Source organism: Rhinatrema bivittatum, chromosome 4 (genome assembly GCF_901001135.1).
Source record: "Rhinatrema bivittatum chromosome 4, aRhiBiv1.1, whole genome shotgun sequence".
Lineage (NCBI taxonomy): Eukaryota > Metazoa > Chordata > Amphibia > Gymnophiona > Rhinatrematidae > Rhinatrema > Rhinatrema bivittatum.
Window position 1 is genome coordinate 148,315,318 of NC_042618.1, and position 14,288 is coordinate 148,329,605.

The 14,288-nt window shown below is 45.4% G+C and overlaps 1 protein-coding gene across 6 annotated transcripts in view; it reads right to left on the bottom strand.

Moving 5' to 3' along the window:
• The window catches only part of RALGAPA1 (Ral GTPase activating protein catalytic alpha subunit 1), a 647,855-nt gene that overhangs the window by 303,059 nt on the left and 330,508 nt on the right, over window positions 1-14,288 (bottom strand). For all 6 annotated transcript variants that reach the window (XM_029598964.1, XM_029598967.1, XM_029598968.1 and 3 more), the window contains 2 exons: window positions 12,537-12,605; window positions 3,426-3,560 (listed from right to left, as the gene is read on the bottom strand). In XM_029598964.1, the coding sequence (XP_029454824.1) occupies window positions 3,426-3,560; window positions 12,537-12,605 (204 nt within the window). The remainder of the gene's footprint in view (window positions 1-3,425; window positions 3,561-12,536; window positions 12,606-14,288) is intronic.

The window sequence follows — 14,288 nt, forward strand, 5'->3', positions numbered from 1 at the left end:
CCGCCGCTATGACTGCTCGCTGGATCCCTGTTCCTCCAGGGGTACAGGGACTATGGCTCCGAGCTCCTGTAGCCTGTCCAGAGTCTGGCACACCGCTGGACGCTTCCGAGAGCCACAGTGAGAGATTAGAAAGCAGTCAGGGAGTTCCCGAGCAAAGTTTAACGCATAGCCATTGGCGATCACATCGAGGACCCACTGATCCAACGTGATGTTGGCCCATTCCTCGAGAAAAAGGGACAGACGTCCACCTAAGGCGGGAGCAGAGGAATGGGCCGGCCGCATTTCATTGGGAGGACTTTGAGGTGGAACCTGAAGAGTTCGTATCCCAGAACGGCCGTTGGCCACGAAAGGAATGAGACCAAGACTGGAGATCTAGTGGAGGTGGGTCTTTGGGCAGCCCCTCTCGGCCTGTTGTACCTGCGCTGACCCCTGAACCGAGAGCACAAAGGAAAAAGGATTTGGATTGCCGAGGCAGCTTATGCACCTTATTGTTACCAAGAGATTTAATAAGCTGCTCCAGGTCCTCCCCGAAGAGCAACTTACCCTTGAATGGGAGAGCGCCCAACTGTGATTTAGTAGAGGAGTCCACTGCCCAATTACGAAGCCAGAAGAGACGTCTAGCGGACACTGCCGAAACCATAGCTCTGGCCTGCACCCTGAGAAGATCATAGAGGGCAACCGCCCCATATGCAGTGGCGCCTTCCAGCTGCTCTGCCTGTTCCGCCTCTGCAAACGGGAGATCCTGGGTGCTGACTAGTTGTTGAATCCACCTAAGGCTTGCCGCGTGCATGAGACTGCTACAGATTGTCGCCCAGACGCTGAGCGCTAGGACCTCAAAAATCCTTTTGAGATAGACCTCCAATTTGCGATCCTGAAGATCTTTCAATGCAGTCGCCCCCACGACTGGGATAGTAGTGCGCTTCGTGACAGCGGAGACCGATGCGTCCACCTTAGGGACCCGAAGCATATCCAGACACGGGTCTGGAAGCGGGTACAGCTTTGTCCATGGCTCTGCCCATGCGCAAAACCGGCTTCCGGCATCTCCCATTCCCGGAGCAGTAACTACATTAGCATCGGATGGAAAGGGAAGGTGTGCAGGGGTGCCCTCAGGCCAGCGAGGACTGGGTCGACATTGCTAGAAGCTGCGGCAGACGCATTGCCCTCTGGAGGGGCATCTAAGCCCAACTTGGCCAGAACATGGGGAATAAGCGGATCCAGCTCTTCACGCTGGAAGAGACGCAACACCCTGGGGTCATCCCCCTCTATTGGTGGATTCAGAGAGAGGACATCGGCATCCGGGTCGGGGTCCGGTATTGGAGCGGGCGGACCAGTGGGGGCCGGAGGGACCAGAACCCCTGGGACCACCCAAACCCGGTTCACCCCTTGAGAGTCTGGGGTCCTGGGCCCCTGCGCTGCAGCCGATCTAGGGACCTTGGAAGGAGGAGGGCAGGCAGGCAGCTGAGGATCTGATGGGTCATCCTGTTGTAGAAGGCTGGCAACATAAGACTTATACATGAGGAGAACAAAATCAGCTGAAAAAAGCCCTGGAGATTTGCCTGGGGGAGGGTCCATGGGGCTTAAATGGGGGGGGGGGAGGTGGGGGGAGTGAGGAAAAATCGTGTCCCTGCCCCCATGAGGCTCAGAATCTTCAGCGAGGTTTGGAGCCAAAATGACCACCGTTCCTGCGGTTTGCAGGAACGGAGCGATCCTTGCAGCGCGTGTGCCGGGCTGGGAACGACCAGCCGATCTCTCCGGCGCAGAGGAGCCATCCCTTCCGAGGCAGGCTCTCCACACGTGAGGCAAAAGGCCGATCGAGGCATAGAGGGAGAGAGGGGGAGGGGGGGGAGGGGAAGATCTGCTGAGTGTGAGACGGGAAGAATCGCAGGTGCCTGGCCAAGAGCAGGGAAGTGAAAGTTCAGCTACCCGCTCTTTCCCCCGATGGAAGGTTTTTTTTGTTTTTCTTTTTAAACTTGTTGGTAAAGTTGAAGAAGCAGAGGAATGAACTTCTCTGCAGCAGACCAGAGGTATACTTCGTCTCTGGGTCTGCGCGGGGGAGGGACTGGACCACCAGTTTCACCCCTAGCCAGGCAGGTCACCGGGTAGGGTGCAAGGCTGAGAATCTCAAGGGGCAAAGCCCCCCTAGGCACCCAGTAAGAGCAAGGGGCAAACACTGTTCCTCCCTACAAGAAATGAAAACTTTAAGATTTTTTTTTTTTTTTTGAAAACTGAAATTAGAAATTAAGTACTTGCTTGATCCAAATAAGACAGAAAGAGGGAGAATGTACACTTTCCCAAACAATCTAGCTGACTAGAGGGGAGGCTGCATGGTCTGCCATCTGCATCTGCTGGAGATGGAGAAATACTGAAGGGATGCAGGGTGAGCGCTGTCCTGATATAGGATACCCTTTAGTTTTTTCTCTATCTCCATCTGCCGGACAGGAGGCTCAACCCAATGTCTGGACTGATCTGGGTACATACAGGGAACCTGGAGCTTTACTCTCAGTAGAATCTATGGAGTAAAATATATCAATTATTTTATTATTGAATTGTAAGCCTTGATCTTGAAGCTCAAAGTCAAAATCATAAAGAGGAGGAAGTTATACTGGAAAGTGAATTGTAGTACCTATCTCAAGAAGGCTGGGAGAAGCAGCATGCTTTGCTAGCCTTGTGTTTTCCATGAGACCCCTAGCTACAAAGACAGTGATGCAAGTATTTGATCTTTGTATTAGAGCTTCAAGACTGACCCATTTACTCAGCAATGAAAAGCCTAAAACTGTGGAGTAGCTTGTAAATAAAAGTCAGAACTGTTGGAAACACAGATATTAGAGTTGTCTGAAGTCATTTCAGGTTTTGACTAACCTAAATCGGTGCTGCAACAGCGTGTACTTGGTCATCCTTACATTTGAGTGTTTTTACCTATGGTCCATTATATTATATGATAGATGACAAAAAACTTTAGGCTGTTAGGAATTGACTCCCAAAACACATGGTTACACAAGAAAAGGATAGTGACAAACTAGTAATTGAATTACTCGAAGGCGATCTTGGAAGAAAAGATTTTTTTTTTTTTAATTTAGATGACTTCTGGATATCAAAGGGGTAATTCGTTCCAAATGTGGGCGGCAAGAAGAAAGAAAACTTATACCTTGGAAGAAGCCCATTTAACACAGTAGACAGCGGGAAGTACATAGTGAGAGGCTTGGAGATGGTAGGAGAGGGAAGTAAAGACAGATTAAAATAGAAAGAAGCACTGTCATGAATACATTTATATAAGACATCTTCAGAGAACATCTTTAACAATTACAATAAACTAAGAAATCCTACACTACTATACCAATATAGAACTCTGACTAGAAGATTCACACAAGACTTCAATCACTAGTTTCAAGTTGACTTGTAAGTCTCATATTTAAAAGGCAAGATACCTTATATGCACAGTTGAGAACAGAATTTTCACTCTTTGCATTGTCACTTCCAGCTGTACACACAGGGTACAACAGCGTCTTCAAAGGCAAGGCCATGATCCAGTCCAGTAGAGACAGGAGCAAGGAGACCACCAGCTGTAACACAAGAGCTGTCTTAGGTACACATCATTACAGAACTTTTAACAAAACAGCAGTCAGTTACCACTTGACATTTACAGATAGTTTTCCTTTTTGTTCCCAATTTTAATCCCAGCAGCAATCAACCTGTGGCAACGGGTTCTTAAAGCAGCTTTTTGGCAGCTACGATTCATCTAAGCTCACTATTACCAGGAAAATCACTATTATTGGCTGGCATTTGGAGATATAAATTACAAATTGCTATATTTTCTAGTAGTGAATGCCGTTCAAATCAAAATCTATAGTAGTTGTGCCAGCTCTACCCTGTCACTCACTGGACTGGGCACTACCAAGCTTTACCAACCTATGGAGAATCAAATATTTGTTTATACAATCAAGCATTTGTTAACATTTCTACATGCAAGACATCTGTTTTTCCATATTATGGGTCTGATTTTGAGTAAAATCTAACAGCCTAACTCCATAGTTAGGTGGCTAAATCCCAAAGGATGAAAATGTCACCCTAAGTGGTTAAATCTAGCCACCTAGTTTCACTCATTTATTAAATGCTTCAAAGTCCTTTAAAGCAATTAATGTTTTGGAGTGGGAAGACTGTAAGTAGTTAAACTTACCTGCTCAAAAAGTAGGTAGCCCCTAGAACCAGCTTGGTGATTCCATGGGAGTACTATACACTGCCATGTAGATGAATATGGTTTGATCTGTTTCTCAGGTCAATTGCTCCCCGAGTTGGCCAGAGTTGGGGATGTTCCAGAGGCAAAGATTACAGCCTTTGGGTATGGGGAGGAGGGAAAGGAGTCAGTCATAGCCATTGCTCAATGGCAACATCTAGTAGCTAAACTTAGGGCCTATGATTGCAGGGTCCTGGAAAGAGTCCTGAATCATGACTCCCAGCCAAGTTCTCTCCACTGCAATGACTGTACTAAAGTTAGGAGAGGAAATATAATAGGGGAAAAATTCCTCAGATAAATTGCAAATGAAAGCTTATGGTGCCACATGCCAGCCACAATTCTTGGATTGAGTTAGAAGCCAAAAGGAGCAAGATGAAACTGTTGGTTAAACAAAAAAATTGGGTGCCTGATGGTTCCTAGGGTCAGCTAGCCAAGTTTAACCAGCTAACTCCAAGTGCACAAAATTAGCTATCAAAGTTTTCGTCAGTCAGATTAAAGCCTCATTCATCTGCAATCTAACCGGCTAAGTTGTGCCTGAAATTGAGCCCCAGATAGCCAACTAAAATATAGCCGGATATCTTGGAAGCTCAGGCCCCAGCAGAAAATTATCTTCTGTTTTTTTGCACTTCTGTGGCTATGACAAGGACAGCAAATTCATCTCCATGAAATGATGGCAACAAGCTGGCCAAGAAGGGATGAACTAGGTTAAGAAGAAGTCTGTGAATGGGTGGAAGGGGAAACCTTTGATCCTTTTCACAAGTCAAACACTTCTCCCTGAATCTCATCAATTCTCTCCCATTGGCTGATCCACCTTGAGTTAGCCAAGTAGGGGAATGGTGCTTCAGGCCTTTAAAATTCAAATCACAAGTCTGGCACTGGCTAACAGAGGAAGAGGAAGACTCTACTGCCACTCTTCTGGCAGTCGGTCTGGGGATGGATCAGCTGTATGGGAGGACATGGGAAGGAAGAAGAATAGAGGGTCCATGGTGGGAGGGAAGGAGAGAAGACTGGAGGAGGAAGCAAACAAGAGATGGAGGAAAGGAAAATGAGAAGAATAGATAGGAGAAGTAGTACCTGTGGGAAAGAAGCAGACTAGTGAAAGGTGGGGATAAGAAGAAAGTGAAGAAGAAAAAAGGGAACAAAACAGAGAGCTATAATAAAGAACAAATGAAATAACAGAAAATAGAAAAACCCAAAAGAAGTTATCCAGACACACATATAAGACTGGAAAGTTTCTACATATTTTATATTGGTCAAAATAATTAATTTAAAATGTAACACAAAAAAAAGCTATTACTCAAAGATACAGAGTTTTAAATATTTTTAGCAGAATTCCCCTAAAAGAACACTGTAAGAGTGTCCCTTCCAACTCTCTCCTTACTCCCTTGGCCAGACCCCTTTCACTCTGCCCTCACAGGCCCCCAAATTCCTTTGCTTTCCACTATCTCTCCCGTTCCTCTCCACACTCAACTCCTTCCACTCTATCTCCATCCCCAGCCCTTCACTCACAGAGTTCGATCCCTTTTTCGACGCCTCTCCCCTTCACACACACACATACAAACGCACAGGTTCCCCCTCTCACACACAAACATGCACCAGTCCACACACACCCAATACCTCTCTCATGCATACAGGTTCTTAATCTCTCACTCATATACACACTTCCTCACACAGGCTCCCTCTCTCGCACACAACACACTCCCCCTCAGTACCACACTTTTCTCTCTCATAGGCTTTCTTGCTTCTCCTGTCTTTGGCTGCAAGCGGGATGGGTTCCATTTGCGGCCCGGCAGCCTTTCTGTTCTTCTGCCACGAGCAGGATGGAATGCACTTACAGCCACCAACTTCCCTGTGCTTTTGCCGCAAGCGAGATGGGCTCTGCTTGCAGCCCATAGGTCATTCTAAAAATTCTGCGCAGCAGAGGAATTCTGCGCTCCGTACTAGTGCAGAATTCCCCCAGGAGTATAAACTCTACGAAGAAGGGCTTATTCATTATGTTTCTCTTTAGAGTGCTGCATATATCTGGTATGCGCTATACAAATCATGATAATAAAAGGAAAATTGGTTCTTACCTGCTAATTTTCGTTCCTATAGAATTACAGATCCGTCCAGACTCCTAGGTTTTGCCTCCCTTCCAGCAGATGGAGACAGAGAAAGTTTCACTGACGCTGCCACATAAGCCGAGGCGCGACCTGCAGTCCCCTCAGTATTGATAAATACCCCAGTCAAGATAGGTATAATACCAACATCTATAACAAAGTAATATCCCCTGAACAAGCAGTAGGAAGTGGAAACTTAGAACAAATAACTTTGCCCGATTAAAAAAACATGCAGTACTAACAAAGCCTGTAACATTTTTCAGATTAAATACAATAACAGATTAAGCGGACTCTCCAAATCTGCCTTTCCTCAACTGGGCGGGACTCTGGACTGATCTGTGGTACTACAGGAATGAAAATTAGCAGGAAAGAACCAATTTTCTTTTCCCTGTACATACCCTGATCAGTCCAGATTCCTGGGATGTACCAAAGCTTCCCTAAATGGGGTGGGACTGCGAGAGTCCCGCTCGAAGTATACTCTCACCAAAGCCCATGGCCTCTGGGGCCTGGACATCCAAACGATAATACCTGGCGAAAGTGTGCAATGACTTCCAAGTAGGCGCCCTGCAAATCTCTTGCGGTGAAGCTTGCTGACATTTGGCCCATGAGGCTGCCTGGGAACAGGTAGAATGAGCCCTTAACCCCTCTGGGACAGGACGACCCTGACAGATGTACACGGAGCCAATGGCATACTTTAACCACTGCGGAATTGTGGTTTTTGATGCCTTACAACCCTTTTTTGCACCACTCTATAGCATAAAAAGTTGATCCAACAATCGGAAGCTGTTAGAGACTTTAAGATACTGCAACAATGCACACTTGACATCCAAGAGTCACAACTCTCTCGCATGAGGCACCATAACATCCAAACTTGGGAAGGACGGGAGCTCCACCAACTGACTTAAGTGGGATGACAATACCACCTTTGGCAGAAAAGAAGGAACTATCCTCAAGAGCCCCCCTCCCCCCCCAAATCTGAAATCCTCAAAGGTTCTCTACATGACAAGACCTGAAGTTCAGAGATCCTCTGAGCAGAACAAATAGCCACCAAGAAAACCACCTTCAAAGTGAGATCTTTCATAGTAGCTCTTTTAAGAGTTCGAACGGCACTGCACAAATACTGTTAAGTACTACATTAAGGCTCTAGGAGGGGCACAGCTTCTGAACTGGAGGACGCAAATGTTTCGAACCCCGGGGAAAATGCACCACATTGAAATGTGCAGCTAGAGCCGTTCCCTGTACCTACAACAACCCTCTTTGCAGAAAGGACAGAATATGCACCACGGACACTCGCATAGGATCTGCCCTTTGCTTCACACACCAGGCCTCAAAAACTCTCCAAACCCTCACATACGCTAAGGAGGTGAAAGTCTTTCTAGCTTGCAAAAGAGTAGAAATGGCATTCTCAGAATATCCTCTCTCTCAAGCACTTCCTCTCGAAAGCCAAGCCGCTAGAAAAAAGTGAGCCGCTTGGTCTCAAAATATGAGGCTTTGATGCAGAAGCTTTGGCAAATGAGTGAGCCTCAACGGACCGTCCACCCCTAGGTTGACCAGGTCTGCAAACCAAGGCCGCCTCAGCCACTCAGGCACTACTAGAATCACCTCGCCCAGATGGATCTCTATATGCCACAAGATTTTGCCCACCAGCAGTCATGGCGGAAACACATTACAGAAGAATGTTCCTCGGCCAAGGCAAAATTAAGGCATTGACCCCTTCTACTCCTCATTCCCTTCTTCGACTGAAGAACCACGGGGCCTTGACATTTAGGTTGCCTTTAGATCCATGTGCGGCCTGCTCCATCTGCGACTGATTAGGTGCATTGCTTCCTCTGACAACTCCCACTCTCTGGGATCCAGCTGTTGCTGGCTGAGAAAATCTGCTTGCACATTGTCTGTGCCGGATATGTGAGAGGCCGCTAACAGCACCAGATGCTGCTCTGCCCATCTGATTAATTCCTGGGCTTCCTGAACCACTGTTCAACTCTTTGTGCCACCCTGTCGGTTGATGTAATCCATCGTCGTTGCATTAACAGACAAAATTCTCACTGGCTTCCCCTGCAACAGAGGTAGAAACGCATGCAGTGCCAAATGCACCGTCCTCATCTCTAAGCGACTGATGGACCACAATGCCTCCTCTGCCAACCACTGTCCCTGTACGACTGGTCCTGGCACACTGCTCCCTACCCGGAGAGACTCGCATCGGTGGTAACAATCATCCAGACTGGAACCTCCAAGTCCACTCATTGCCTCAACTTGTCCTGAACAAGCCACCACAAGAGACTGGATCTAGCTAACTAACAGGTAGTGGAAGCTGAAACTGCTCCGACAAAGGGTCCCAGTGGGAAAGCAATGCTGATTGCCGAGGTCGCAAATGAGCAAATGCCCAAGGAACTAAGTCCAAGGTGGAAGCCGTGGAATCGAGAACCTGCAAGTAATCCCAGACACTGGGCACCTGCTTCTCCAACAATCTGCGGACTTTTGTCTGCAATTTGGTAAGGCGCTCCTTGGTGAGAAAAACCTTCCCCACCTTGGTATTGAAATGTGCCCCCAGAAATTCCAAGACCTGAGAGTAGGGGAAAGATGACTCTTGAACAGACTGACTATCCAACCCAGTGACCTCAGGCGCTGGAGTACAAAGTGGACTGCCTGCCGGCAAAGGACGTCTGACTTTGCCTGAATCAGCCAGTTGTCCACATATGGGTGAACCAAGACTCTTTCCCCTCTGGAGAGCTGCTGCCACCATGACCATCACCTTGGTGAAAGTCCTGGGAGCTATATCCAGACTGAACGGAAGGGTGCAAAACTGAAAATGCTTTCCCAGAACCATGAATCTTAGATATCTTTGATAATCAGGCTGCCTCACTGCCAGGCTGCTATAGGGAATCAAGCAGTGACTAAAAGACAGTCTTGTCCCTACCCTGGTGCCCCGAATGCTGCAGCACTAAGGTTCCACAGAGCCTACTCCAAGGCCTGCTGGATCTTCTTATCCAACTCCTTCTCAAAAACAGCCAATGCCAACACCAACTGGGAGGCAGAAGGGGTGGCCACATCCTCCTCAGAACTGAGAGGGATATCTGTGGCTGACAACAGAACCACTGGAGGCTGTCGCAAGTCCAGAGATTTCTCGAAGGATGAGCTCTTCTTGCTACAGGACTAAATGTTGGGGGTGGGGGTGGATTCCAGATACCAGACCATCCCTGCTCTTAGCATTGGGCATCAACGGAAACCAAAGCAGATGCTTCTTTGCCTTCCCTCATGCAGTGTCAAAGAGCTGGAACCTCGCACCTTCATTCGATAGCCTGTCTCTGGGTTTTCTAATAGCACCGGCTCTGAGGGATCAGACCACCTCCCCAAATGCTGATGAATGCCATCTCCACCTTTGCACCTTTGGTCGCCCTTCTCTGTGGGCTTGCTGTAGTTACACGATGTTAGGTTCCACATTAGGAGTTATCACCCAGGAAAGAGATCTAGGCATCATAGTGGATAATACTTTGAAATTGTCACCTTAGTGTGCTGTGGCGGTCAAAAAAGCAAACAATGTTAGGAAATATTAGGAAGGGAATGGCAAATAAAATGGTAGATGTCATAATGCCTCTGTATAGCTCCATGGTAAGACTGCACCTTGAATATTGTGTGCAGTTTTGGTCACCGCATCTCAATAAAGTTATAGTTGCACTGGAGAAAGTACAGAGAAGGGCGACCCTATGAGGAAAGGCTAAAGAGGTTAGGGCTATTCAGCTTGGAGAAGAGACAGCTGAGAGGGGATATGATAGAGGTCTTCAAAATCATGAAAGGACTTGAACAGGTAAATGTGAATTGGTTATTCACTCTTTCGGATAATACAAGGGCTAGGGGGCACTTCATGAAGTTAGAAATTAGCTTATTTAAAACAAATTTTAAAAATTCCTTTTTCACTCAACGCATAATTAGGCTCTGGAATTCAATGCCAAAGGATGTGGTTATGGCAGTTAGTGTAGCTGGGTTTAAAAAAAAGGTTTGGATAGGTTCCTAGAGCAGAAGTCCATAAACTGCTATTAATCAATAAGGATTAGTAGCTTGGGATCTATTCATTTAATGTTTGGGTACTTGCCAGGTACTTGTGACCTGGTTGGCCACTGTTGGACTTAGGATACTGGGCTTGATGGACCCTTGGTCTGACCCAGTATGACATATCTTATGTTCTTATGATGCCAAAGTATCAGTCTTTTGGTGCCTGAAATGTTTCTTCATCAATTCCAGTTGGGACCTGTGGCCCTTCTAGGTCATGGTCATACATTTGTGATACCCATGGACATCTTGCAATGCCCCCAGGAACAGGATGTATCTATCATGGGGATCCATGATAAACCTACTCCTATCACACTGAGGGCATAACTGGAACCTGCTAGAAATGTTCGACTGAAAAAGAATTGAAGCAAAATCAAACTCAATGGAGGTGGTGGAAAGATGTCGCCCAGGCAGTGACAGCACACTGCTGTGAACCCGAGATGAGAACAAAAAGTTGCAAAATGCTGTGAGGTCTCCAGGACAGCTTTGGGAAGCCCTGCTTGAAGTCCCCGCATGACTCCCTCGGTGGCAATATGCTTACACATTGCACAAAGAGATGTTAAGGGTACCATGAGCTCTCAAAGAATTTATAGGGAATCTGTTCCATAAATCCAGAGCCAGCTCTGGTTCACGCTCCTCTATTTGCAGGAAAATATGTAGCTCTTTTTTTAAAAACTATATTTTAAAAACCCCACTAATTTCTGTGTGCGCCACTGATATCACAGAAATATAGAAAATGACAGCAGATAAGGACTGTGAAGCCCATCTACTCTGCCCAGTTTCATTACTGGTGCATAGCCACAGACCCAGCTAATCTCTGGCTTCACTTCTTTCAATCTATGGATTCTCCGGGTTTATCCCACACTTTCTTGAACTCTATCGTTTCTATCTCTATCATCTCACTTGGAAGGCCTTTTCAAACACCAAATCACTTTTTCCATAAAGAAATATTTTCTGATGTTGCTCAACCAGCATGCATGCAAGTGCTCTTAAGATTGTTTTTCTGTGCTGGAAAAAGTAGAAGGTTACCATGAAACAGATCATGACTTCTTTCTAGCTACAATATTACTCCCTAATTGGGAACTGTATCTCAACAGTGACCAAGTTCATTGTAATAAACTCAAAGATTCATTAAAACACTCAGACAGTAACTATGTCATGGTGGTCCTTATGAAAATTGTATAGGTGCTGCAAATGTGAGAAAAGCCATTAAACTACATCTCTTGTGCTAGTGGATCCAATTTTCCTATGGAAGAAAATGAAACCCCCCCCCCCCCCCCCGCCCCCCAGAGACGAAGTAAGACTATAATTTGATATTTTTAATTAAATGAATATTGTTGGTTTATTTTGTTTCATGTTCACATTCCTGGGAAAAAAAGAGAACAAACCACCATTGAACATGTTATATCACAACCAAAGGTGTCTGTTGTAACTTAGCAAGAAACAGATGAGATCTTAAATTGTTAAGACATACCCATGATATTAAGAAATATAAAAAGTTCATATATTTTGCTACTTTTAAACTTTAAATCACAAGCTGTTCTATTGTGCTTCCAAACAGATCTAAAATGTGTTAGCCAATATAAATGTTGGATAATGGGATGGCCCAGTGGCTCAGTATAGAGGGGGCCTGAGCTAGATTCTTGGGTTAGGTCTTCCACGCCCTGGACTAGTTGGGAAAATTCTGGAGGCAGTATTCACAGCCTCTGGGGAAGGAAGTCCCAATCATTGTGCAATGGTGACGTGTAGTGGCTAGATTTAGGAGGCAAGATTACAGAATTCCAGAAGGAGCCCTGGTGCATGACCTCCAGCTAAGAACTTCTACTGTAATGACCGGACTAAATGAGTTGGGATGGCATACAAAACAGGGGGAAAAAAAATCCCTGTGTAGTTGTGAATGAAGGTTCTTTGTGCTGTATCCAGCTCCACTTCTGATTGGGCTAGAAGCTGAAAGGAAACTGCCAGGCCCAAAATATTTTAATTAGAAAAGAAATACTTAAAACTCTTTCTGCACTAAAATATTTTGCACCTAGTTTTCATTTCTCAGACCACCTTATACTTGACATTGTATCAAATTAGTACAGTACTCACACTACAATGTGCCTTTACACCTATGACCTCTAGTGGTACAAACTGCCCACATCACCATTTTTACTCACCCTTTTGTCCTGCTCATAAGAGGAAGCCTCAGTACTGGGTAACAGATAAGTGACCGTTGCAATTAAGATCTGTGATAACAAATCGTACAGATATTTTAATATCATTATACATACTGAAGTTTTTATTATAAAAAGTACAAGAACAGAAATTCATTTGGTAGCACTATGCTTAAGCAATTACCACAATAGAATTGTGTATTTAGAAAAATATACTACAAGCTGCAGCTGACACAGAGGATATCCTTTGAACTACCTGATTGGCACAATAACTTCCACAAATGCACTATATCCTGCAGTTTTATTATGATATGGATAACATGGGGAGGAAAGGATTTTAAAATCTACCAGCAGCTCAGCTCCCTTTACTGTGTAAGGGAATCTATCCAAATCAGCTGGTTGCTCCTTTTTCCCCCTTTACTGCAACACCCAGTTAAAACCTAACTGAAGGGAGAAGTGATGTCACCCAACCAAGATGATCATCCCCAGGAGGCTTTATTAAAAATCTGTTTTTGGTGCAATACAGCGATATTTGAGACCAGAGACTAATATTGCCAGTAACCCACCTCGGTGATGTCACTCCACAAAAAGTGGGTAGATCTTAAAGACTTCTCTTTTGCTGGTATGAGCACAAACCAGAGAGAAACTTGAAACAATGTGGAGCAGGCCCTAGCAGAGAAATCAGCCACCATGGGACAGGTTGATGAGAGATCTATGGATCAGAAATCTTTTACCCGCTTGGATTTTCAAAATTAGTTCAAGGAACTGAAATAAGACATTGCTGCAGTTAAAGGTGAAATTTTACACGCTGTGGCTGAATTTACACCTAATACTAGCAACATGGGCAAAAGGGTGGAGGAGGCAGAGCTGCAAACTGAAAAGCAGACAGACGACGAAGCTCCAAATGATATACAGGCTTTGTCTCAAGCAAATGCAGAACTCACTGTCAAGCTTGGGGATAGAAAATCGGACAAGGAGGAATAATATCCACATTCGTGGTGTCCCTGAATTGGAAGATTATGGAGATTGTCCTGTTATTATGAACTTGACTCACAAAACTATCCTGTGCGCTGAAGATTCAGATAATGTGCAGACAGATGTCAAAATAGAGCTTGCTAGGGAATCCAAGATGGTGACAGGCAGCTAAGAAGCTGAGCTCCTGATCCAATGGTATAGATTTTACCTTGTTAGATATGGGACAGAAAAGAAAGGGCAAATCAGTAGCATTCCCTGCAACTCTATTTACTTAAATTCTGCATGGACCTATGGATGACAATGTCACCTGGGGTGTAGCATTGTTGATAGAGGAGCCCTGGGTTGGAAAGTTTGTTCCCATCTCCCCCAGACTCGCCTGGGTGAGTCGCTGACTAACAACTTTGATATGACTCTCGGGTGCTGGGAATGCTGAGAGGACAGTACACCCACACAAGGATCAACATGGCCAGTTCACCCTTGCACCGTGACCCTGATGCACATGAGGAGAATACTGGAAGTGTTGTGGATAATGTTCCCATGGCTGGTCACACTTTCGCAGGAGAGCTTCAGATTGGTGAGACCAACTGTATTTACCCTTGAGTCCATCTAGGAAGTCATAGAGGGTTTGGGAAGTGCCATTAATTCACAGGTTTTACCTTGATATCAGAAAATGATTAATCTGGAATCTCTCATTTTGGATTTAGAGAATTCTACGGATGAAATGGCTACAAAAATTATCTGAAGTCCAAACTATTGTGACTCATGTTAAGACTATGCAAG